Source organism: Sus scrofa, chromosome 17, assembly GCF_000003025.6.
Source record: "Sus scrofa isolate TJ Tabasco breed Duroc chromosome 17, Sscrofa11.1, whole genome shotgun sequence".
NCBI classification, from domain to species: Eukaryota; Metazoa; Chordata; class Mammalia; order Artiodactyla; family Suidae; genus Sus; species Sus scrofa.
Genome location: NC_010459.5, coordinates 36,778,610 through 36,802,800, shown reverse-complemented (window position 1 = coordinate 36,802,800; position 24,191 = coordinate 36,778,610). Strand labels below are relative to the sequence as shown.

General features: G+C 52.6%; 1 protein-coding gene across 3 annotated transcripts in view; it reads right to left on the bottom strand.

Annotated features, from left to right (window-relative positions):
- BPIFB1 (BPI fold containing family B member 1) overlaps nt 1–20,494 on the bottom strand; it is a 27,450-nt gene extending 6,956 nt beyond the window's left edge. Inside the window, exons 1-12 of one of the 3 annotated variants that reach the window (XM_021077173.1) lie at nt 20,449–20,494; nt 19,284–19,378; nt 17,037–17,193; nt 13,611–13,743; nt 12,574–12,681; nt 11,526–11,675; nt 10,436–10,517; nt 6,157–6,220; nt 4,010–4,095; nt 2,116–2,295; nt 1,135–1,188; nt 527–685 (exon numbers count right to left, since the gene is read on the bottom strand). In XM_021077173.1, the coding sequence (XP_020932832.1) occupies nt 527–685; nt 1,135–1,188; nt 2,116–2,295; nt 4,010–4,095; nt 6,157–6,220; nt 10,436–10,517; nt 11,526–11,675; nt 12,574–12,681; nt 13,611–13,743; nt 17,037–17,151 (1,131 nt within the window). In that variant the 5' untranslated portion in view covers nt 17,152–17,193; nt 19,284–19,378; nt 20,449–20,494. 3 annotated transcript variants of the gene reach the window in all.

Here is a 24,191-nt window from a genome sequence, read left to right as displayed (position 1 = left end):
AGTTATATGAACTAATACAATTCCTTTTGTACATGTGAGTTAAATTTCTGCCCAAAGTTCCTGGATAATAAAGAGTTGGGCCCCCAGGGCTCCTGATTCCTGGTTCAGATTCCCTTCCCCTAACTAACCCTGCAAGGTAGGGGTGGAAAGGTTTTTTTCCTTTGTTTGTTTGTTTTTGTCTTTTTGCCTTTTCTAGGGCTGTTCCCACAGCACATGGAGGTTCCCAGGCTAGGGGTCGAATCGGAGCTGTAGCTGCTGACCTACATCACAGCCACTGCAACATGAGATCCGAGCCACGTCTGAAACCTACACCACAGCTCATGGGAATGCCGGATCCTTAACCCACTGGGCAAGGCCAGGGACCGAACCCGCAACCTCATGGTTCCTAGTTGGATTCGTTAACCACTGCGCCACGACGGGAACTCCGAAGGGTGGAAAGGTTTAGAAAAAGCAAGAGGAGTGAACAGGAACAGGGAGCAGGGGGGTCCCCCAGGTTGTTTCCAATGCCTCAGACAATTGAACTCACGATGCCCAGGGTGAAGAGGGGGCGGCGGTCTTCATTGGTGGGGAACACTTCCAGCACGATCAGTTGGGCCACCTTGGCATTGCCCTGGTCCACAAGGAACTCCGGGGTGTCCTGAGTCAGGATCTTCACAATCTGTGTGGGCTCCAGCTTATCTGCAGCCTGGAAGGACGTCAGATCCTCCTGTGACCTCCCGAGTGCCTCACCATGTCCCCAGGCTGCTCCCCACCTTCCTGGCCTCCCTGCTTCCTTGGATCCAGGAATAGACTGTGCGCTCTCCACGTCACAGTCTTTGGGTTTGCTTCTCCCTCTGTATGGAATACTTTCCTCTCCCTGATCGCCCAGCCTCTATCAGGTGCCCTAGTTGTGCTCTCATAACCCCAAGAATCTGCCCTTTGTCACCACACTTGTAACTGAAATACTATCTGTATAATTATTTGATTCAGGTCAAACTGTCCTGTAGATTGAAATCTCCATGAGGACAGGGACCAGTCTTTTACAGTCACCAGCGATGGAAGGACAGAGAAGTCTCTCCTGTACTTTACACCCCAGAGGCCAGTGGACAGACCACGGCAGGCACCTTTCAAGTGACAGATGACAAATGGACCAACCTTTTCACTGATCGCCTTGATGCTTAACTTCAGCCGGTGGGCCAGCTCAGGAAGCTGAGGATGAGAGGAAGCCAGAGCAGGTCAGCTGGAGAGGAGAGGGAGGCAGGCCTCCAGTAGCCCCACCGCCAGGACCCCAGAACTCCAGTAAAGCTGGGAGGGCCTGGTGATTCCGTGCATGTGTCTGTCACTGGTGGACACAACAGCCCGTGTATCAGCAGCTATGGGGAATGATGTCCAGCTGGCCTGGACTTTTTCTGTGGGTCAACAGTGGGTCATGGGTCTGTGGGCTGCTCCCTGCTCCCAGAGGACATAGAGAAGTGACCCAATTCTTAGTACAGCCATGAATGTGATTGCTGGTCACCCCTTCCCTTTTCTTGTCGTCCCAGCCCCTCACCCTGATCTCTGATCCCCAGGACCTCGGTGGTCTGTTCTCTGCCAGCTGACCTAGCAGATGTCCTGCCCCACTCCCATAACTCTGGGCCAACCCTATCTCCTTCTGGGCCTCCTTCTCCCCAGGAGTCACCCCAGAGGAGGTGGCATATTCCATTTGACTGATGGTGGTTGTCTGCTGTGCTGGGGTGATAAACTTTCCAAGGCTGTGTCAGCATCTGGGTTCACAGGAAAGAGGCCCTAAGAGATTCGTGATGTCTGCTGTGGGTCCCGCAGGGGATGTCAATGGTACGATTGCCATTCCTGGGCCAGTCAGTGTCTAAGATGCTATTTGGTAGAGGAAGTAGGTTCCAGGAGACAGAACTAGGACTGGCGCTGGATGTTACAGGGAAGTTTTCAGCTTTAGAGTTCTATATCCAAAGCAGGTCTGTTAGAGGTGGGAGTGAGCTCTCCATTACTGGAGGTATGTAAACTGAGACTGACAGGAGGTTCCTGCTCAGAGGCTTAGGGGCCCTTGTGCATGCTTTGAGTCAGGAAATTCCCATGATGCAGCAGAGGTGGCTTCATCCTCTGTCTCAAGCTGAGGCTTACCACGTAGTCCAATAGGACCATGAGTTCTTCTGGAGGGAGAAAGGCAACTACTGCAGCATTCACCACATCCTTCCTGACAATGAGGCTAAAAGGGACATCGGACAAGGGAGGAAGATTCAAGGAATCCACAGTGTCATTGAAGAGCATGATCACATTTCCATCTGAATCCAACAACTTGGCCTAAGAAGACAGAGCAGAGTTGGTTGGGAACCAACGCCACAACATATCCAGTAATAACCTAAAAGGAAATGACACCATTCAGCCTGGTTCCCTTTCTGCATTTGCTGCCAGGAAGCTCAGCCTGAAATTCAGTGCCTTGCTGTAAATGATGAGTTATCTCAGGTGCCTAGCAATACTTACTCCCCTTGCACTTCTCAGGTAATCTCTGATTTTTAAAAAATCTAGATGTCTAATTTTTGGCTGCACCCAACAGCATATGGAAGTTCCCCTGTCAGGGAATGGATCCACGCCATGGCAGTAACAGATCCACAGCAGTGAAAACACTGGATTCTTTATGGGTTTATTTTTTTGCTTTTTAGGCCCACACCTGTGGCATACAGAAGTTTCCAGGCTAGAGGTCAAGTTGGAGCTGCAGCTGCCAGCCTATACCACAGCCACAGCAATACCAGATCTGAGCTATTTCTGCAAACTACACCACAGCTCATGGTAACGCTGGATCCTTAAGCTCATGGTAACGCTGGATCCTTAACCCACTGAACAAGGCCAGGGATGGAACCTGCATCCTCATGTATGCTAGTTAGGTTTGTAACCCACTGAGCCACAATGGGCACTCCCAAAACAACAGGTTCTTAACCCACTGAGCCACTAGGGAACTCCCAAACGTCTTAGTTGGTATTTAGGTTTCAACTTCTTAGATACTTCCCAAACCATTTGGATGAAAGGAAAATTCAAAAGTGCAAAAAATTAGTTCCCATTGTGGCGCAGTGGAAACAAATCCGATTAAGAACATTGAGGTTGCAGGTTTGATCCCTGGCCTCGCTCATGGGTTAGGGATCCAACGTTGCCATGAGCTGTGGTGTAGGTCACAGATGTGGCTCAGATCTGGTATTGCTGTGACTGTGGCGTAGGCCGGAAGCTACAGCTCTGATTCAACCAGTAGCCTGGGAACCTCCATGTGCTGCGGGTGCGGCCCTAAAAAGACAAAAGCCAAAACCCCCCCAAAAAAAACCCCAAAAAACAAAAGTGCCAAAAAAAATGGATGAAAATGTTTGATGCTGCAGTTTTCCAGGGATCTATGAAAATTGATCTGAGACTCATGCTGCCTTGCTTGGCCTGGTCCCTCAGGGTGTCCAGCCTCAGAGTGGGTGTGTGGCTCCACATTTTGTAGAGAGATGACACTTACTGGGTGCCTCCTGCCCGCCAGGTTTCATGCAGCCTCATTTCCTCCTCTCTTTGGTGACTGTTGTTATTACATTTTACAGATGAGGAAATGGAGGCTCAGAGAGGTGAAGAAACTTGCCCAAAATCACACAGCCAGGGAGTTGTGAAGTTGGGAGAGAGACTTAGGTCTGTGTGATCCTCAGTGATGTTTCTCAGTCCTGGGCTCTTGTTCAAGGCCACCAGATACATGAGGATTGGCAGGGGCTTGCCTGAGAGAAAGGCTAAGAGTCCCAGTACACACACTGTTCCCTTGCCTGGGGATCTAGGGGTTAATGTTCAGTGCGTGGCCAGTAGCTTCCATCTGCTGATTTTTGTCTGTCAGTGTGGTTTACATGGACGTGTCCAGCCTACTGAGATTTTTCTAAATCAGCCTGGATGTCCTATCCATGACTGGCGTTTTCTCCTCTGAGACAGACCTGTGGTGTCTGACCTTTGGCGGTCAGAGAAGGGTAGCGATAGCCCCACTTTGTCCTTGAGGTCCCATGACACTCACCCCTAGGTTCAACTGGACAGCACTACCCTCGATGGCTTGAGACAGAAGTTCAAACTCCAGGCGGTCAGACTTGAGAGAAGTGGGCACTGCTCAGGGACAAGAAGAAAGTTTGGTGGGGGTGGAGGACAGTATTAGCTGGCGAGGTTTGGGGCTGCTTTGGCTGGAGGGGTGTGGTCTGTGGGCGCATGGGCTGGGGTGAGGGAGGAGGAGCAGGAGTAATGGTGATGCTGATAAGGACAGTGATGAAAATGAGGATAATGACGGACATTCATGGAGCATCTATCAAACACTAGGTTCCCCGCTACACCGTTACACCTGTTATAGCTCATGGAATCCTCACAAGGACCTGGGGAGGTAGGTCCTGTGCTTCTCTTCATTTTACAGATGGGGAAACCAAGACTCCGAAAAGTGAAACGAGGAGTTCCCATTGTGGATCAATGGTAACGAACCGGACTAGGATCCATGAGGATGTAGGTTCGATCCCTGGCTTCACTCAGTGGGTCCAGGATCTGGTGTTGCCGTGAGTTTTGGTATAGGTTGCAGACGTGGCTTGGATCCCGCATTGCCGCCCTTGTGGTGCAGGCCGGCAGCTGTAGCTCTTATTCAACTCTTAGCCAGGGAACTTCCATATGCCGCTGGTGTGGCCCTGAAAAAAAAAACAAAACAAGAAAAGCGAAATGACTTGCTCAAGAGCATATTGTGAAAGGATCTGAGCCCAGATGGTCCTGCGCCAAAGCCCTGTTTGGGAAAAAACTGACCTATTGCTTATAACTCTCCATCTCTCCCACCAGACCAGATCGGCACCCCCCAACCCCAGCAAGGTATGGGTCTGTCCACCCGATCTCTTGCGCCGGCCTCAGGATTCTCCACTTGGCCACCAGGTGACAGTGGCGTCTCATCTGCCCCGCCTGTTGGGTGGAGAATGGAGAGGAACACGGAAGGGGGCCGGAGTAGGTGGGGAGTAGGTCCTGCGTCTGCCTGCTCCCAGGGTAGACCTCCCGCCCTGTCCCTGAGGAGCAGAGGAGCCGGATTGACTTCGGTTAGAGCCCCAGTAGCCTTGGCTAGCCTCTTTGCTGAGCCACAACGGAAATTCCTGTGGTGGCTCTTTGATTGAGACTCTAAATCCCAGAGTAGATGGCAGAATTTTCTTCTTCACATCAATCCCAACTCTGAGGGGTCTGAGGATACAGTTTGTTCTTTCCCTTGTTCCTTCTTCTCTAATAGCCCACAGCAGTCTCTGCATCATTCATCCATCCATCGATCCAGCCAGCCAGCCAGCACACATCTGTAAGCACCTCTCTGTGCTAGGCAGAGCACCTGCTATATGATTGGAAGTTTCCTGTTAATTTCTTTCTTTCTTTTTTAAAATTAGAGTATAATTGATTTTCAACATTGCGCCAATTTCTGCCATACGGCAAAGTAACCCAGTCATACATATGCATGCATCCCATTTCTTATGTTATCTTCTATCATGGTCTATCCCAAGGGACTGGATTTAGTTCCCTGTGCTATACAGGAGGACCTCTTCCTGCAAATTTTTTTTTTCTTTTTACAGCCACATCTGTGGCATATGGAAGTTCTTGGGCTACAGGTCAAATCAGAGCTACAGCTGTGGCCTACGCCACAGCCACAGCAACACCAGATCCAAGCTGCATCTGTGACCTACACCTCAGCTTGTGGCAATGCCAGATCCTTAACCCACTGCTCAAGGCCAGGGATTGAACCTGCATCCACAGACACCATGTCAGGTTCTTAACCTGCTGAGCCACAAAGGGAACTCCTCTTCCTGTAAACTTTTAATCCTCACTAACAATCCTATGAGGTAGGGACACATAAGCCCCATTTTACAGATGAAGAAACACAAGAAGGAGGTGGGGTTGGCTTTTTCAAAGCCACAGAACAAGTCAGTGGCAGAACTGGGATTTGAATTTGGGTTTATCTGGGCACCCACTGGCTCCCTTAGAACCTTGCACCTACTATGTGCTCATGAAGTCACAGTTGTGATGACTTCCTGTCTCCTCATCCTGGGCAGGGATCAAATGAAGCTCGTCCCAGGCCTGACCGGGAGAGGCCTGCCTTGGGCAGAGCGAGGGCCCCGAGGCCAGCTGATAGTAAAGGAAAAAGGTGGGAGAGAGCAGAGCACTTACACTTCACCAGGTTCAGGAGGTCCGCACGCACGTCCTCAAAGGCCTCCCTGAGCACAGGACACAGCTGCAACAACACAAAGGCAGGGCCTCCATTGGGCTGCGTCCAGTCGTGGTGCCCATGGCCAGTTAGATTTTCACCCATAGGCTTGAGGAGTCAGTGGTGTGTCTACTCCCCCAGCTGTCACCACTGCTCAGAGCACACCACAGTCCCTGGGATCTTTGGCAATGGTTTGTCCCTTGTCCTGTGACCAGGGTGTACCTGGCCTGCCGGCTGCCCCCCCATCCCATCAGACTCATCATGTTCATAAGAGCCCACGTTTCTACCAGAGGGAAACAGAGAACTCGTTTCTTCTTCACTTATTCAGCCGAGAGTCGTTGCTGACTTCCTTCCACATGTCGGATGAGAACAGAGGCCAGCAGGACAGACCCAACCAGGCTTTCGCACAGTCCTGTGGGTTTCTAGCCCCAACACATCTCCTTGCCCCCTAAACTCTTCTCCCTTCAAAATTCCAGCAGTTCTCAGGAGGGGGTGGCTTTGATTCCCAAGAGGCATTTAGAAACTTTTGAAGACATTTGTAGTTGTCGCAGTTTAGGGGGCATGTTACTGCCCTCTAGTGGGTGGAGGCCAGGGATGCTGCTCAACACCCCACAATGCATAGGACAGCGCCTGCAGCAAAGCATTGTGGGGCCCAAATGTCAAGAGGGAGAAACCCTGGCTTCAGCTGCTCTGCTTGGGGAGGAAGTTGAACATTTAACTCAGTTGATCATGGGGCCCAAAGGCCTTGTCCTCTGCCCTGGGCAGTCTGTTTTCCAGGGCAGTGCTACAAGATTTTGTCATTTTGTCTTAGGTACAGTTTGCCTAGTGAAGAAGCTTCTAGTTAATCACCCATTGCTACTCTCAAGAAATGACATTGTGTTTTGAGAAATGTTAATTTTTCCTATGAAAATCCCATTCCCAGAGTTCCCCCCATGGCTCAACAGTTAACAAACCCAAATAGTATCCATGAGGACACAGGTTCAATCCCTGGCCTCACTCAGTGGGTTAAGGATCTGGCATTGCCGTGAGCTGTGGTGTAGGTCACAGACGTGGCTCGGATTCTGCATTTCTGTGGCTCTGGTGTAGGCGGCAGCTACAGCTCCCATTCAACCCCTAGCCTGGGAACCTCCATGTGCAGCAGATGCGGCCCTAAAAAGACAACTACATTAACACCAACAAAAAACAAAGCACCAAAATATCCATTCCCCACTTCAGCTGCTTAGCCAACCCAGAACCCAGGGAGGATGGAGGAGTGGGTGTGACCCCAGCATTCATTGTCAGTGCTCCTGAGAAAAGTGTCCCTGGAGCCTCTGTATCTTCTCGCACAGTCCCCTTCCCTCAGTTCCACCTCTAGATCTCACCTCTGGCCTCTTGTTAGAATCCTCCTCTGGAGGAGCTAGAATCCGCAGGGACACCAGGGCCCCGCCCAGACCAATTACATCTGAATTGCTGAGGTCGAGCCCCCAAATCAATGGTTTTTTTGTATTTTGTTTTTCTTTTGATTTTATGGCCACGTGCCTGGCAAATGGAAGTTCCCAGGCCAGGGAATGAGTCCGAGCCACAGCTGCAACCTATGCTACAGCTGTGCAATGCCAGATCCTTTTACATGCTGTGCAGGGCAGGGATTGAACCCACACCTATGCAGAGACCTGAGTCTCTGCAGTTGGATTCTTAACCCACTGTGCTGTGGTGGGAACAACTATCAGTGTTTCTGTGTGTGTGTGTGTGTGTATTTTAACGGCCACATCTGTGGCATATGGAACTTCCCAGGCTAGGGGTTGAATCAGAGCTACAGTTGGAACCAAGATCCGAGCTGCATCTGTGACTTATGCTATGGCTCCCGGCAATGCCAGCTCCTTAACCCACTGAGTGAGGCCAGGGATCGAACCTGCAGCCTTATGGATACTAGTCGGGTTCTTAACCTGCTGAGCCACTACAGGAACTCCTCTATCTGTGTTTTTAAAAGACTTCCCTGGAGGTTCGGATGTGCAGTTGAGGTTGGGACCCATGTATTTACACTGGAAAGGGGCTTCAGCATTTTCTAGATGGACTCTTGCCCAATTTAAGCATGCTATGCCTTTTCCCTTTATGCCAAGTAAAATATTACCATAAGACCGTAGTTTAAAATCCAATGCATCATGGTGAGAAACCATGATAATTGATGTATGCTAGTTTTCTCATATGGTTCAGTGTATTTGGTTTTTCACCCTTAACAGCTATTATGCAAAACGCATTTTATAATCCCATGTTCTTGCCAACTTTTCCAATGGAAAACATAGTTTTAGCAATTAAAATATAATTATCAATTAAAATGTGATTTTGCTGGAGGCTGGGAAAAAAATTTCCACCTGGGCCCTACTTCAAGCAATTTCCACCTTTAAGTAGGAAAAAAAAAATTCTTTTTTCTTTTTTGGCCACGCCTGTGGCATATGGAAGTTCCCTGGCCAGGGATCAAATCTGTGCCATAATAGTGACTGGAGTCACAGCAGTGACAATGCCAGATCCTTAACCTGCTGAGCCACCAGGGAGCTCCAGGAAAAAAAATTCTTAAAAAAAACTCACGTAAAAAAAGTCAAGTTTTTTACAAAAATATTCACTTTCAAATTCCCTTAAGAAGGCTCTCTGTGGAGTTCCTGTTGTGGCTCAGCTGTAATGAACCCAACTAGTATCCTTGAGGATGCAGGTTCAATCCCTGGCCTCACCCAGTAGGTTAAGGATCAGGCATGGCCGTGAACTGTGGTGTAGGTTGCAGACATGGCTCTGATCTGGCATTGCTGTGGCTGTGCGGTAGGCCGGCACCTGCAGCTCCAATTTGATCCCTAGCCTGGGAACTTCCATATGCTGCAGGCGAGGCCCTAAAAAATGCAGGAAAAAAAAAAAGATGGTTCTTTGGGAGTTCCCATCATGGCTCAGCAGTAACGAATTTGACTAGTATTCATGAGGATGCGGGTTCGATCCCTGGCCTCACTCAGTGAGTTAAGGATATGGTGTTACCGTGAGCTGTGGTATAGGTCACAGACTCGGCTTGGATCCTGAGTTGCTGTGGCTGTGGTGTAGGCCAGCAGCGGTAAATATGATTCAACCCCTAGCCTGGGAACTTCCGTATGCCGGGGGTGCAGGCCTAGCAAGGTATTAAATACGGTGCAGCTATTATAATAATTATGAATATCATATAATTGCATAGGAAATGCATATAACAAAGGATATTAAATAATATTAATACTAGGTTAGCCACATAAAGATATGAGTGCATGTGGATGGAAATTTAGAAAAAAAATGTGAAAGAAAAACTAGCAGCCAAGTTAAGTTAGGAGAATTATGGGTAAGTTTCCCCAAATTGTCTTTTCCACTTGAAGAAGTTTATTATAAAAAATGTACTAGTTATCTGAGAAGGTGATTTGAGCCACAGGAGAACCACTGTTGTGAACATATCTTGGAATTTACAGTGGAAATCAGTGGTAACAGAGGATGAATCCAACAGAGTTTTAGTTTAACCAGTGACATGTAAAGGATATATAAAATGAGATTGACTCATGTTTCCTGACTCAGAAAAATAAATCCAACAGGAGCTGGTGGGTGATAAACGTTTGAAGACCACAGCCAGGCTGGTGTGAAACCCTGGTGTGCTAGAGCCAGCTTGTACCCATTTGCAAGGGCCAACTGTTGAATTTTCTGAAATTTCTGAGCTAGGTGCTAAAGCCAGACGTTGTTAAAAATAAATTATATAAACTTACAATTAAATAAATTATGCTAAGAACAAAGTTACTGAAAATTCAAAACTCATTATTTCCCAATTATTTTGTTCTATTTTGCTATCCTCTGTGGCTCTTGAGGTTGTGTGTGTTGTACCAACGTGGTGGAAATGTACACAAGAGTGTACGACTATGCATCTCTTCCTGACTCTGCTCAGTGACTGTCACATTAGTAGCTTGAAATAGATCGTGGAGTTGTTTATACCACGGAAGTCAGTAAATGCTACAAATCAGGGCTCTCTTCCATCAACCCCTCCTGAGTCAGTTGTTAACAATGTACCAGCACAGCACTGTTCAAGGCCTCCTGGCTGACTTTTGGAAGTTTCTTTACCTTGACCTCAACCATCTTTGCCAAAAGAATAACCCAGGCCTAGAAGCCTCCCATCCAAGGAGATGCAGGTCCCTAAGCACCAGTTTGTAGCTTGCAGTTCCGCCCCATCCCTGCAGGGGGTGCAATCATCACCAGCCCAGAGACCCTAATTCCACTTACCTCGCCTTTCACCACTTTGGGCAGGGCTGGCACCAGGAGCTTTATGACCTTTTCAGCTATGGAGTTGAGAAGGAAGGAGAGCCTTCCCAAGAGGAGAAGGGGAGAGCGATTAGGCAGGGTCAGAGCTGATCACTGCTCCTCTGTTTTATGTAAGGGGAGACCGAGTCCAGGAGAGGAAGGACCTTGCTCAAGGCACAGGGTCTTAAATTTATTTATTTATTTATTATTTATTTATTTATTTTTTGTCTTTTTGCCATTTCTTGGGCCGCTCCCATGGCATATGGAGGTTCCCAGGCTAAGGGTCGAATTGGAGCTGTAGCCGCTGGCCTACACCAGAGCCACAGCAATGCAGGACCCCTAACCCACTGAGCAAGGCCAGGGATCGAACCCGCAACCTATGGTTCCTAGTTGGATTTGTTAACCATTGAGCCACGACGGGAACTCTGGCACAGGGTCTTTTAGAGACGGGTCTGGTGTAGAGCCTGAGCCTGGTGTAGAAGGCGCCGGAGAGTTCTCAGGGATGGGGCTGGGGGTTGTCTTTAGAAATGGGGCTGGACACTAGGATGAGGGCAGCTGGCATTTCCCCCTGTCCTCCTGCTAAGGACACATGGAGGGACGGGCCATGCCTTTGAGCATCTGCTGTGTGTCCTGCTCTTGGCTGAGTGCTTAGGGCTGCTGCCACATCTAATCCTCTCATGTGGCCTGGGGAGGGGAGGTACAAGGAGGTGACTTGCCCCGTGACACTCGGACAGTAAATGAAGGAGATGTGCTTGTCTGACTCCACCCACAGTTCCCATGGCTCCACCCAAGCCTGCCTGCGGTGGTTTGAGGGCCTCAGGAAAGCGCCTTCTCTCCACCTGCAAGGGTGTGCCCCAATTTTTGGCATGATGCCAGCAGTCCCATCATTACGGCTTCACCCTTGATGTCTTGACCCTCTCCAGGCATCACAGATTTCCTGGAAGGAGGTCCAGATCAGGAGTCCCTTTCTTTCTTTGGGCCTGAGTGTTCTCCATCTGTAAAACGGGGCAAGGCCACTGCCTGTCTTCCCTCCCAGGTGTGCGGGGAGCCCAGTGGGAGGTGCCGCACTCACTTATGCAGCAGGCTGATGCGCAGGCTCCCTCGGGTGTTGGAGCAATTGCTGAGGACCAGCTGGTCTTCGCCGGTCTCACTGGTCTCCACGTGGATGATGGCTTCAACCTCCACCTGCATGTGCAGCTCCACAATGGTCTTGACCAGGGGCCTGAGAGTGGAGGCGCCCTAAGCTATGAGCTCCATCCCAGTCTCAGCCTGGAACATGCCAAGCCTGCCGTCCACCTCTGTCTCCTGGCTCTCACTGCTCCCTTCTCACTTTTCTTGCTGAGTTCTCCTCAGCTCCTCAAATGGGTCCCAGGCTCAGTTTTTGGATTCCTCTCCTGGTTTAAATCCTCTGTGTATATCAGTAGCTTCCAAACTTACACCTGACCCCCTACTTGGATGTCTTATAAGCATCTCAAATTGAACATGTATGAAGTGAACTCCGGGTCCTTCCCGAAACCGCTCCTCTCATGACCTTCCCTGCCTTGTTTGCTGGCCACTTCATTGACCTCTCAACCTCTCCTCTCCCTACGCCACCCTGTGCCCATCAAGAATTCCTGTTATCCCCTCCAAGACATATTTGGAATCTGACTACTTCTCACCACCTTCCCGCTCCCAAACCCTGGTCCAGGCTCTTATAGTCTCCTCCTGAATTATTGCAGTTGCTTCTGGATAGCCTCCCTGTCTCCACTCTTGCCACCACCCCCCATCCCAGCAGCCAGAGGGATTTTTGAAGATTGAAATTATGTCATGTCCCTCCTGTGCTCAGAGCCCTGCCTGGCTCCCTGTCTCACTCGGTAAAACCAAGTCCTCACCTTAACCTGCAAAGCCCTGTTGGATCTGGGCCCGGCTGCCTGCTGGCCTTGCCTCCCCCCACCCCGTCCCTTCCCCCCTCCCATGCCGCTCTTTGAACAAAGCAAGGGCCCTCTTGCCAGAGGGCCTTTGCACTTGCTCTTCCCTCTGCTTGGAATGCTCTTTTCCAGACACATGCACGGAGGGTGGGGGTGGGGAGAATGAGTGGATGAAACCGTCAGGCCAGCTGTGCCTGACTGAGGGACACTCACGTGTTCAATCCAGCTACCATGTCCAGAGGGATCTTGACCAACAGCTCCTGGCCGTTGGGTAGGGGTTGCACCTGCAGCTGGAGGATGCTGGCTGAGGTGACTTTCAGCCTGGATGGGACATGGGAGAGATAAGACCCATGCTTCATGCTCAACTGAGCATCAGCCCAGACGGGCTCCCCTCCGTGTTTCCTGCCCACCGCCCCACCCCCACTGCCCAGCCAACAGCTGGCCCCAAGACCTGTCCACGGACTCCTCCTCAGCACAGTCCTGCCCCATCCCTCTCCCCCACCCCTTCCCATAAGGCTGCCATGGCTCCCCTGCCACTTGGGAGAAGAATCTGAGCTCCTGCGGCTGACTTGTGAGACCTTCTATGCCCTGGCCCCACTGAACTCTCCCTCTTGGCCTTAGTGTCAGAGCACTAGCCATTCTGACTCTCGCCCTCTCCCCCCCCCCGCCCCATCCATGCCTTTGCCCAGGCTGCTCCCTCTGCCTGGAATGCCATTTCTTCTTGTCTCCTGGGCAGCATAGAGTCATTGGCTCACCTGTACCCTCCACTGGGAAGCATCACCTTATCCCTTTACCCTGCCACCCCAGGCCACCTTCCTCTGGGGCCACTCCTCTTAGAGGTCCTGGGTCACTCTCATGGTTATTTTTTTTTTCCTTTTATAGCTGCACCTGCAGTATATGGAGGTTCCCAGGCTAGGGGGCAAGTCGGAGCTACAGCTGCCAGCAACGCCACAGCCAAGCCACGCCGGATCCTTAACCCAATGAGTGAGGCCAGGGATGGAACCTGAATCCTCCTGGACATTATGTTGGATTCGTAACCTGCTGAGCCACAACAGGAACTCCTTTTATGGTTATTGTTAACTCCTCTGGGGGCTTCTGAGGGAGCGGCTTTGTTCGATCCGTTCTTCATGGCCAGGCACAGAGTTGATACCAATTGATGATTCTCGACTGATGGACTGAGCATGCAAAGGGTGCCCCAGGCAGAGGTGAAGGCAAAGAGCTGGCTCCCACCTTGGTTCTGCACCACTTACCAGGTGATATACTTCAGGATGGAGCTCACCAGTCTGGCCAGGACACCCTGGGATGACTCCTGCATGGCATCGAGCAGGGGCAGCTGCTGAAGGACGTGGACAGCATCGCGATCCTTTAGCTTCTGTGTCAGCTCTGGAGGCAGATCCAGGGATTAGGGCCCAGCAGGAGGGGCAAGGAGGATAGCTTGGTAGGGGACACCACTCAGGGCTACTTGGACTGGGCCTTAGGGTGAGGGTATGCTGGCCGGCTCCATGCTGGCCCTCTCCACTGTGGAGGTGTGGCCTTGAAGACCTTGGTCCAAATGGGCCTTTTTCTTTTTCCTTTTTTTCCTGTGGCCACATCTGCAGCACATGGAGGTTCCCAGACTAGGGCTCGAGTGGGAGCTGCAGCTGTAGACCTGTGCCACAGCCACGGAAATGCCAGATCCAACCTGCATCTTCAACCTACACTGTAGCTCACGGCATCGATGGATCCTTGACCCACTGAGTGAGGCCAGGAACGGAGCCCGCATCCTCACAGACAATGTCAGGTCCTTAACCTGCTGAGCCACAACAGGACTCCAGATGGGTCATTTTCCCATGGAGACTGTGCCTGGGCACAGGGGGGACCATTCATACCCTTGAACGTTGCCAGCCTCTGCCAGGAATGTTGGCCAGGAGCCTGGCACCCAGCCCTCTTACTAGTTTGGGCAAACGCTCTGGAGCCAAAAGGCAGGGAACCCTTAAGGCCCCTTTGGGGGCAGTTTTCTGTTGAAACAAATGGGCTGATGATTCTCTGGCATCCATATCTTATGGGCCTGTCGTCCAAAGAGCCCCAAGTGCTGAGCAGAGCAAGGAGGAGCCAGGAGCCCTGGACTCTGGTCTCAACTGGACTTTTCCCCTGACAGCCCAAGCCCATTTGGCTTGTGTGCAGAGCACGTCAGGGTGCAGCAGAGCTGATGCTCCAGAAGCAGCCCTCAGCCAGTGACAAATGGGACTTGGTGTAGAAATCTCCAGCTCCCTCATCCCGGGGGCAGGATGAATGACTCAGGTGCGTGTTCCCCCCCCCCTCACCCCCGTGTCCCAGAGTCCCTGTGTGTTCAGACCTCTTGGCGACAAAGTCAGCCTTTTTGCCTGCCCTGAGATAATGCAGCCAATCTCTGTGAATAGTCCCCCTTTGCCAGCAGGCACACTGTTAGGCACTGTTCACAGAGGCTCTGGAGGGACGTGGAGGGAAGTGGAGGGACGTCTGGTGCTCCTCCTGCCGGACTCCGGTGGTGTCACCTCCCAGGGCTTTGAGCTGAAAGTGAGCAGCACTCCCGATGGCAGCCAGTGACTAGGGGTCCCCAGCTCCCTTCCAGGCAGTTTCCCGGGGACAGTTCCCTGTGAGCCAATGGCAACCGCATCCCAAAGAATTCCATTGCGATGTGTGGAATGTATGGATGTATGGAAATTGACTCCCTGGCAGGCAGTTCTCTGCCAACTGGCCTCAGCCTGCCAACCGGGGACCAGTTCTGACCCAGGACAGCTCAGGGAATTGCCCCACCATACAGTGACTTCAACCCACTCCTCCCAGGTCTGGGGAGGATTCTCCCCTTCAAGTTTCTCCTTGGCTTTGAGCTCCCTGCTGTATTTTCATCCTTGCCCTATCCTTTGGTGTTCTCCCTTTCCCTTCTTAACCGATTCCCCAGTGTTCCAGTTTCTGCTAATAATAATATATCTCTATTTTTTAGGGCCACACCTTTGGCATGTGGATGTCCCCAGGCTAGGGGTCAAATCAGAGCTACAGCTGCCAGCCTACACCACAGCCACAGCAACTCAGGATCTGAGCCACATCTGTGACCTACACCCCCGCTCACAGCCACGCCGGATCCTTAACCCACTGAGCGTGGCCAGGGATTGAACCCGAATCCTCATGGATACTAGTCGGGTTTGTAACCCGCTGAGCCACAACGGGAACTCCCTCTGCTAATAATTCTGTCTTTTTTTTTTTTTTTTTTTTGTCTTTTTGCTATTTCTTGGGCCGCTCCCGCGGCATATGGAGGTTCCCAGGCTAGGGGTCGAATTGGAGCTGTAGCCGCTGGCCTACACCAGAGCCACAGCAACGCGGGATCCGAGCCGCGTCTGCAACCTACACCACAGCTCACGGCAAAGCCGGATCATTAACCCACTGAGCAAGGGCAGGGACCGAACCCGCAACCTCATGGTTCCTAGTCGGATTCGTTAACCACTGCGCCACGACGGGAACTCCCTGCTAATAATTCTGTATACAAACCATCTGCTGGGCTTACTGGGTGGTCTCTGCCTTCTGCTGGCCCGGACCACCACAGCTCCTGGTAGTAGCTGGCTTGCCCTTACCTGACTTGCTTCCCGCTCTCTCGTGGGTGTTTCCAGGGGTGGCCTCCCATTCCACCCACTTGTACACAGCTCCTGGGCTCAGACTCTGCCTCTGGAAGAACCTAAATGGCTGCTCTTCTCCCAACTCCTTCCGGCTGGTGATTCACTGTGGGCCAGGGCACGTGTGTCCCCCGCCCAGCACCCAGAGCTCTCTGCTCCCTAGTCCTATTTGGGGATCCCTCCTATGCTACAAAGCCAGTCTGGTCCTGCAGGACCTGGGCCTTCCCTGCCCATCCAGCCTTAGCCTGGGCCCGCCGCAGGCAGGGGACTGGGTCTCTACCTGCTTCAGGTGGGCCTCCAGAACCGACGGATCACCTCCCTCTCAGGGGACAACACTGGGGGCAGGGCTTCTCAACTAGGGCAGTGACTCTTGGGAGACTTTGGTAATGTCTGGAGACATTTTTGGTCATCGCAGCTTGGCTGAGGAGGCTGCTAAACAGCTGGAGAGCCCAGGACAGCCCACCTCCCCCGCCACAAAGAGGAATTCAGCTCACGAGCTCAGCTGTGGCCGAGGCTGAGAAGCTCAGCTGAAGCGGTCATTAAGCTCTTGTCGCTTTCTGTCCTATTGGATGATCCCAACAACTGGGATCCCAAAGGCTTCTTTCAGAGGAGGAAACCAAGGCTCAGGGAGTTGTTGGGACCACAGAGCTGGAGCATGAGAAGGCTGTGCCGGGGGCCCAGGCAGCCAGACTCCCAGCCCAGGGTCTTGGCTCCGAGGACTAGTTGCCCACTGGGTCCAACTCAGGAGGCGCTCCAGCAGTGGGATTTAGGCAACAGCAGTCGGAGAGGCAGTTGCAGGAGCACGGGTGGTGACCCCCCCCCAGGCCATGGAACCCCTGAGTATGAAACCCAGAATTTAAGAAGAAGGGGCTCTTGGAATCATGGCTTCTTGAGATCACAGACATGCCTAACCTTTGTAACTCGCCCAATCAAGTCTCGTTAAAGACCTGGCATCCCAGCTGGTGATGGGGAACTCCTTCCCTCCTCTGGAGGGTGGCTCCACCTGCCTCCTTGCCCTTTGCTGGTGAAGCCTAGGAGGCCAAGACTTACTTTCTTTGATGACTTCTGGGCCGAGCCTGAGAACCACAGGAGGGCAGAGGGTGGCTGCCACCAGGTGGGTGGCCAGCAAACCACAGAGGAAGGTGAAGATCCGAGGGTTGGCCATCTTCTCCAGGGTGGGTTCGTAGCAGGTGGCAGGTAGTAGAAACTGGAGGTGAGCACAGAAGCCCCTGTGAGCTGGGCAGAGAGGCCCAGGCCAGGCCCACCATGCATGGTAACAGGGTCATGGAGTCTAGAGAGGCTGTTTAGTGAGATGATTGAGAGTTTGGCTCTGGAGCCCAACTGGGTCTCTGCGTCCTTAGACAATCAACTTAACCTCTCTATGCCTCAGTTTTCTCATCTGGCAAATGGGTATCATACCTGCTACTTCATAGAGTTGGCATTAAATGAGTAACTATCTAGAAAGCATTTAGCATAGTGCCTTTCCCATGGCAAGCACTTGGAAAATATTAGCTATTTTCTCACAGGACACCCACCATCAATGCTTAGGACAAAGCACCTCTGCTTCTGCTTTCCCCTACCCGTCACCGTGGTACTTAAAACCCTCAGCCTCGGCCATCACTTCCTGCTTTTCCCTTCTTGCTAAAGTTCCAGTCATTCTAAGTGGCTTGAAGTTCCCAGAACATGCCCTGTGTACTCCTGTCTGCGCCTTTGTGTCCGCTCTTCCTGTGTCCCGTAATGCCTTCCCCCTTCCTTATCTGCTTGCAGAACTCCTTTTCATTCTTAAAAGCTCTGCTCACGTGTCCCCTTCTCTGTACAGCTTTCCCTCTCCTGCAGAGAGGGAACGCGCAGAGATTTTGGACCACACTTGGAGAAATGCCATCCTGGGGGCTGGGGTGTGCCCAGGACTAGAAGTTTGGAGGCAGGAGGGAGAGGAGAGTTTGGTAGGATGCAAAGTGGGAGGAAAGCCATTTGCTTAATTCACAAAACGAAGGGGACTGGGAAGGGGGTAGGTGGCTTTTGGAGCCAGGAAGAGAAAGGCAGAGAGAGGGAGAGGCCTGTGGGTGCCTCCTGGAAGAGGAGCTTGGGGTGTTTTGACCCCTCCGGGGGGGGAGGTGGTGGAGTATCAGCAGCTGGAAGCTTGTCCTCAGCTGCCCAGTCTGCACCCTGGATCTGCCCCCCACCCGCCACCCCACTGCATCACAGCTTCTGGCTCCTACGGACCATCCTGCTTGGAGGGAGTGGGGGAGGATGCTGACCCGGAGACCTGAGCCCTCACTGAGTTCAACACGTGGGCTCCCTGTTGCCAAGGACAAAGGCAGCACCTGGATGACGTGTGTCTTCTGAGCTGGCAGACTGTGAGCTCTTTGACGCACTTGCAATAACAATTCATTATCTGCCTCCCTGATCAGGCCGTGAGCTCCGGGGGAGAAGGGTTGGGCCTACCTGCTCCCCGCTGTGTCCCCAGCACCCAGCACAGAGCCCGGCGCACCATGGATGTTTAGTAAGTAAATGGTTGCTAAATGAATGAATGGCTCCTGGGGGCCCTGGGAGAAGAGGGGGAATGTGAACCTGCTAAACTGAGCGGGTCTGAGCCATGGGGACCCCTGTCTGGTCACAGGACCTTCATCCCTGAGTCTGTAGAGGCCTGAGGGTGGAGGAGAACCATCACGGGCCTGGGAGTTAGATGGTCCTGAGTCGGAGGCCTGCCTCTACCACTTGCTTTGTGATCCCCAGCAAGTGACTTACCCTCTCTGTCTTAGAGGCTTTTATAGTTTTCTCATCTATAAAAAAAGGAATAATGGGAGTTCCCATTGTGGCTCAGTGGTAACAAACCCAACTAAGATCTATGGGGATTCGGTCCAATCCCTGGCCTCTTTCAGTGGGTTAAGGATCCCACGTTGCTGTGAATTGTGGTGTAGGTGGAAGATTTGGCTTGGATCCCATGTTGCTGTGGCTGTGGTGTAGGCCGGCAGCTACAGGTCCAATTCAACCCCTACCCTGGGAACTTCCATATGCCACAAGTGCAGCCCTAAAAAAGCAAAAACAAACAAACAAAAAACCGGAATAATGGAATTTCCTCTGTGGCGCAATAGGATCGGTGGCATCTTGGGAGCACTGAGAGGCAGGTACCGTTCCCCGCTCGGCATCGTGGATTAAGGACCCAGTGTTGGCACAGCTGTGGCTTAGGTTACACCTGTGGCTCAGATCTCACCCTGGCCCAGGAACTCCATATGGCTCGGGGTAGCCAAAAAAGAAAAAAAAAGGGGGGGGGGATAATAAAATAATAATACTTACATCACAGAGCCGTTGGGATGATTAAATGAGAGAATCCATTTGTGGCCACAAGTGCTCAGCGAGTATTAGCTGCAGTTTTGATTATGACATTATTGCTAATACAGGGGTCAGAAGGAGCTACATTGCAGTCACTTGCAGTCACAGCCGGAAGACAGGGGTGATGCCCTCCACCCGGCTCTTTTGCCCGGGAAGCCCCCCATCCCCACTGCATAGTCTTTTTCTTTTTTTTTCAGGACCACATGCGGCATATGGAGGTTCCCAGGCTGGGGGTCAAATTGGAACTACAGACGCTGGCCTACACCACAGCCATAGCAACATGGGATCCGAGCCGTGTCTGCAACCTACACCACAGCTCACGGCAACGCCCGATCCTTAATCCACTGAGTGAGGCCAGGGATCAAACCCTTGACCTCATGGATCCTAGTCGGGTTCATTAACCACTGAGCCACGAAGGGAACTCCCATAGTCTTTTTCTTGACCCTGTTTTGCCTTCATTATCAGCTCACAGCCCCCTGTCCTTCTCTGATCAGAGGTGCTCAGGAGGCCAAGAGGACGGCAGCACCCCCTCTTGAGGAAAATTGTCTCCTCTAAAAATCTGAGCACAATGCATACCCCCACTATGTTGCATCTCGCCTCTCAGCCTTTGTTTATGCTGTTCCCTTTGCGTGAGAGGTCCTTCTCGCATCCTTTGTCCAGGCAACTTGCACTCAGCTTCTCAACCAACATATCACCTCTTTCAGGAAGCCTGCCTTGACTGGCCTCCACCACCATGCGCCTGGGCTTTCCTTGAGCACAGCATGTACCACATTGGGCCCTGTTGGGAGTTCCTTGGGGGCCAAGTCTATCTGATACTTCTTGTCCCCAGATCACCCCAGCACAGGGCTGGCCACAGAGCAGTTGGTGTGTGCAGTGGGGTAACGTCAGTGGGCTGAGATCAGGGAAAGACTGGGCTGGTCCACTTCCTTCTTCACTGCTCTTTGGTCTTCTGGGCAAGGGAGCTGGGAACCTCTCTAGCCCTGGGCCTTGACCCTCAGGGGTTCTAGGGACTGAGGGGACTTACCCTGGGGCCAAGCCTCCCTCCTGCTCCTGACCTGACCCCAACGGGCGTCTCTAGCTCAGATGCTTCTTGGCGCCGTAGGCCCTCCGCTCCCTCCTACACTTTTACCTGGACACGAAGAGTCCTCGGCCCTCGGCTCTCCTCACCGGGGCAGCGGGTCTGCAAGTCCAGCCTTATATCCTGCACACTCGCTGCATTTGGGCTGAGGTCTCCAAGGTAAATATTTGTGGCATCTGGTGAGCTACAGCCCCGCCCGGAGGCAGCCTTGGGACTGCAGCTTCCTGAAGTTTGGAGAAAGGAGGATCTGGCTGAGCTGAGGCTGCTGGGTGGGGTGCTGGGCGGTGGCAGAAGAGCTGGACCAGGCACAGTGTGGCTCGTACAAGGGGCTCCCTGCCTCCTGTGCAGCCATTCCCGTGGGGACATCGATGAGAACAGGGGCAGTGATGAGTGTTAATCACCTACGGTGTGGCAGGTGCCACCCAAGCTTTGTATCAGTCCCATCAACGGAGTCTCATTCCTGCCAGGGTCAGCATTGTTACCCCGACTTTGTCACAGAGGCACCAGCCAGCAAATGGCAGAAGCAGTGTTCAAACCAGAACTCGGACTTCGAAACCTCTCTAGGGACGTCTCCGAGGCTTGGTGGACACAGGGGGTCCTGGGACAGACTGAGTTGGAGTCGAGGCTCCACTCTTTCCATGCTGTGTGACCCAGAGCACATTCCCTAACCTCTCTGAGCCTCAGTTTCTCATCTGTGAAATGAGAGGAATGGGAGCACCTGCCTTCTTGCGTGCTGAGCGCATGGACTGGAGGTCCCAGTACAGAGTAAGTGCTCAATAAATGGGAGTGCTTGTTGCTGTTGTTATTATTGCTTAGAATAGGGTGAGTCTTTGCACAGAGGGTATGAGCATCAAGTAGCCAAATGATTAACTTGGAGGAAGAAAAGAATAGCCTTGCCCTTCCCTTGTTCTTAAAGGCAATCAAGGATTTAGGAACACACATCTCCCTGAATTAATTCACTCAAGAGAATAGGTTTGGGGAGTTCCTGTCGTGGCTCAGTGGTTAACGAATCCAACTAGGAACCATGAGGTTGTGGGTTCGGTTCCTGGCCTTGCTCAGTGGGTTAGGGATCCAGCGTTGCCATGACCTGTGGTGTAGGTTGCAGACACGGCTCAGATCTGGCGTTCCTGTGGCTCTGGTATAGGCTGGTGGCTACAGCTCCGATTAGACCCCTAGCCTGGGAACCTCCATATGCTGCGGGAGTGGCCCTAGAAAAGGCAAAAAGACCAAAAAAAAAAAAATAGGTTTGAATCCCATTTTTGTCACTTCTTTGCCATGTAACTGTTGAGCCAGGTACTTCACCTGTCTGGGCCTCAGTGTCCTCATCTGTAAAATGGGGATAATGGTAGCACCTCCCTCCCAGGCTGCCAAGCGCATGAGCTGAGGTGCATGAGACCCAGCACTCAGCCCAAGCTCTTCCTCATTCATTCTGCAGCGCTTAGCAACTACCTTGCCCTGCCTGTGCCTTCAGGGATCTCAGTGAATATTTCTGGGGTGAACCAATGAGGCAGGGCTGGGAACCACGGGGACAAATCAACAGCCCCACAGGGTACCTGTCTCCCGCCACCTGGGTGCCTTGGCTCAGTTAAGCTGCAGAGTGGCCCAGAGGCGGTGTCAGCAGTGCGGAGTTTACCCAGGGTATCTGAGGCCCAGACAGGTGAGTGACTTTCTCTAGGTCCACGCCCAGGGGTTCCAGAGCTGGGACTTGAGTGCACTTGGGCCAGACCATATGCTCTTCGCCACTCTGCTGTCCTTACCCAGTGACTCCAGGTCATTATCTGGGAGGATGACCCAAACAGGGCCCTTTGGCCTAATCTGGGGAATCAGCCTTGTGCTTGATGTGGGTCTAGAAGGTGAGATTGTGGTTCAGAGCCAGGCGAGCCTTTGCTGAACCCCATCTCCATGTAAGGGGGGACAAGAGGGGATCGGTGAGTGCCATGGGGTCATACAGTTCATGGCTGGGCGCTGGTGGCTGTCCCCTTCCTGGAGCTGTCAAGACAAATAAGCTGAGAGCATTTGCCATCGTGTGTGTCTGCGACTGAGGCCCCAAACCCCTAAAGGTGAGATGCTTCCGGAGCCAGAGAGGCCTCCCGGAGGGACCCTGTCATTCGCTTGGGCACATCTCCAGAGAGGCGCACGCCTCCTCCAGGAAGCTCTGGCTGGACAATGCGCCTCTGTGGGAGACCTGAGCCCAATGCCAGGGCCCCAGGCCCAAGTCAGCTCCTGCTTCCTGCCCCTTGGCCCCAGCACACTCACTGAAGTCAGCATGTGGGATGCTGCCTCTGCTGGCCTGGCACACCTTGCACCCCACAGGTCACCACGGCCCTGCCCTCAACGCCACTCAGCCCCTGCCCCCACCCCGGGCTGCTCAGCGCTTCTTTGTTCTGGCCTCAGCTCTCTCCAGTGCCCAGGCCTTTGCTTGTGCTGTGTCCTCTTCCAGGAAGGCCTTGTCCGCCCCCAGAAATGCCATCATGCCCTGTGTCCACCAGATGTGCATCAACCCCTGCTCTTCTCGCTGTGCGGCTCTGGGAGAGTGGCTTTCTCTCTGGGAGCTTCTCTTTCCTCAGTGGTAAAATGGGACGGGTTTTGAGGGTCACAGAAGATAGTGTGAAATGCTTGGAATTTAGGAAATGGGAAACGCCGTTAATATTATGGAGCTGTTAGCACGCCTGGCCTTCAAGGCCCAGTTCAGACGCAGCATTTGCATAAAGCTGACTGAGCTTTATGTGAGTTCTCACTAGGTTTACTCACATCCGCAACCCGAGCGTCCTCTGAGGCGCCTCAATGCCTCAGATGCTGTAAACCAAGAGGAGGAGCCAGACGGCCATGCAAGTTGTGGGTCGCCCCACAGGTCGTGGGTTGCTCCTGTGGGGGCTCCTGACCCAGACCGAGGTGACCAAAGGGCCAAGAGGGTGAAGGAGGAAGTGCTGTGAAGATACTTCTTAGGGGCCGGCTGTGGTCCCTTCTCCCACGCTCTCCACGAGCACAGCGGGGGTGTCTGCTCCCAGGGCAGGCCTGCAGGGCTGCGGCCCTGGAGCTGGGCTGGGCGATGGACTGGATTCGGTCTCCTTTCTGAAACAGGCAGATGAGCTGACCTGTCATGACCCGAGCTGATGTCATGGTGGGCAGGGCGGCTTCTGTGAAGAAAACACACTTCCCTGTGTCCCCTCTGGACGGGGTCAAAGCATGCGCGGGCCTGGTGTGGACCCTGCGGAGAGAGATCTGGGCTGTGCTGGCTTAAGTCCTTCTCATCATCATCCCCTGGGCGGTGAGGAAAGGGGGCCAGAGGACCAGGGGCTGGGGGCTCAGCCATCGGAGATGCTCCGCCCTCGTCTGGGGCTGCAGCTTGAGAGGCCTGGCATGCAGGTTTGGAAGCCTACCCCCACCCCCAAAGGTACCCACGAGACTCATCTCTAACCAGTTTTTAACTCTCCAGAGAGTAGGGAGCCGTCTTGCAATCGTATCAGTCCAGGGAACACTTTCCTGCCCTGCCGCCTCTCCTTCCTGCCTGTGCTCCATCCCTGGAGGGAGCCAGAAGGGCGAGGGCCAAGGGCCGGGAGGGCTGTGTGTGTGTGTGTGTATCTGTGTGTGTCTGTGTGTGTGTGTGTGTGTGTATCTGTGTGTATGTGTGTGTGTGTGTATTTGTGTGTGTGTGTCTGTGTGTATCTGCGTGAGTCTGTATGTGTGTGTGTGTGTCCGTGTGTATTCGTGTGAGTCTGTATGTATCTGTGTGTGTCTATGTGTGTGTGTGTATGTGAGTATCCATATGTGTGTCTGGGTGTCTGTGTCTGTGT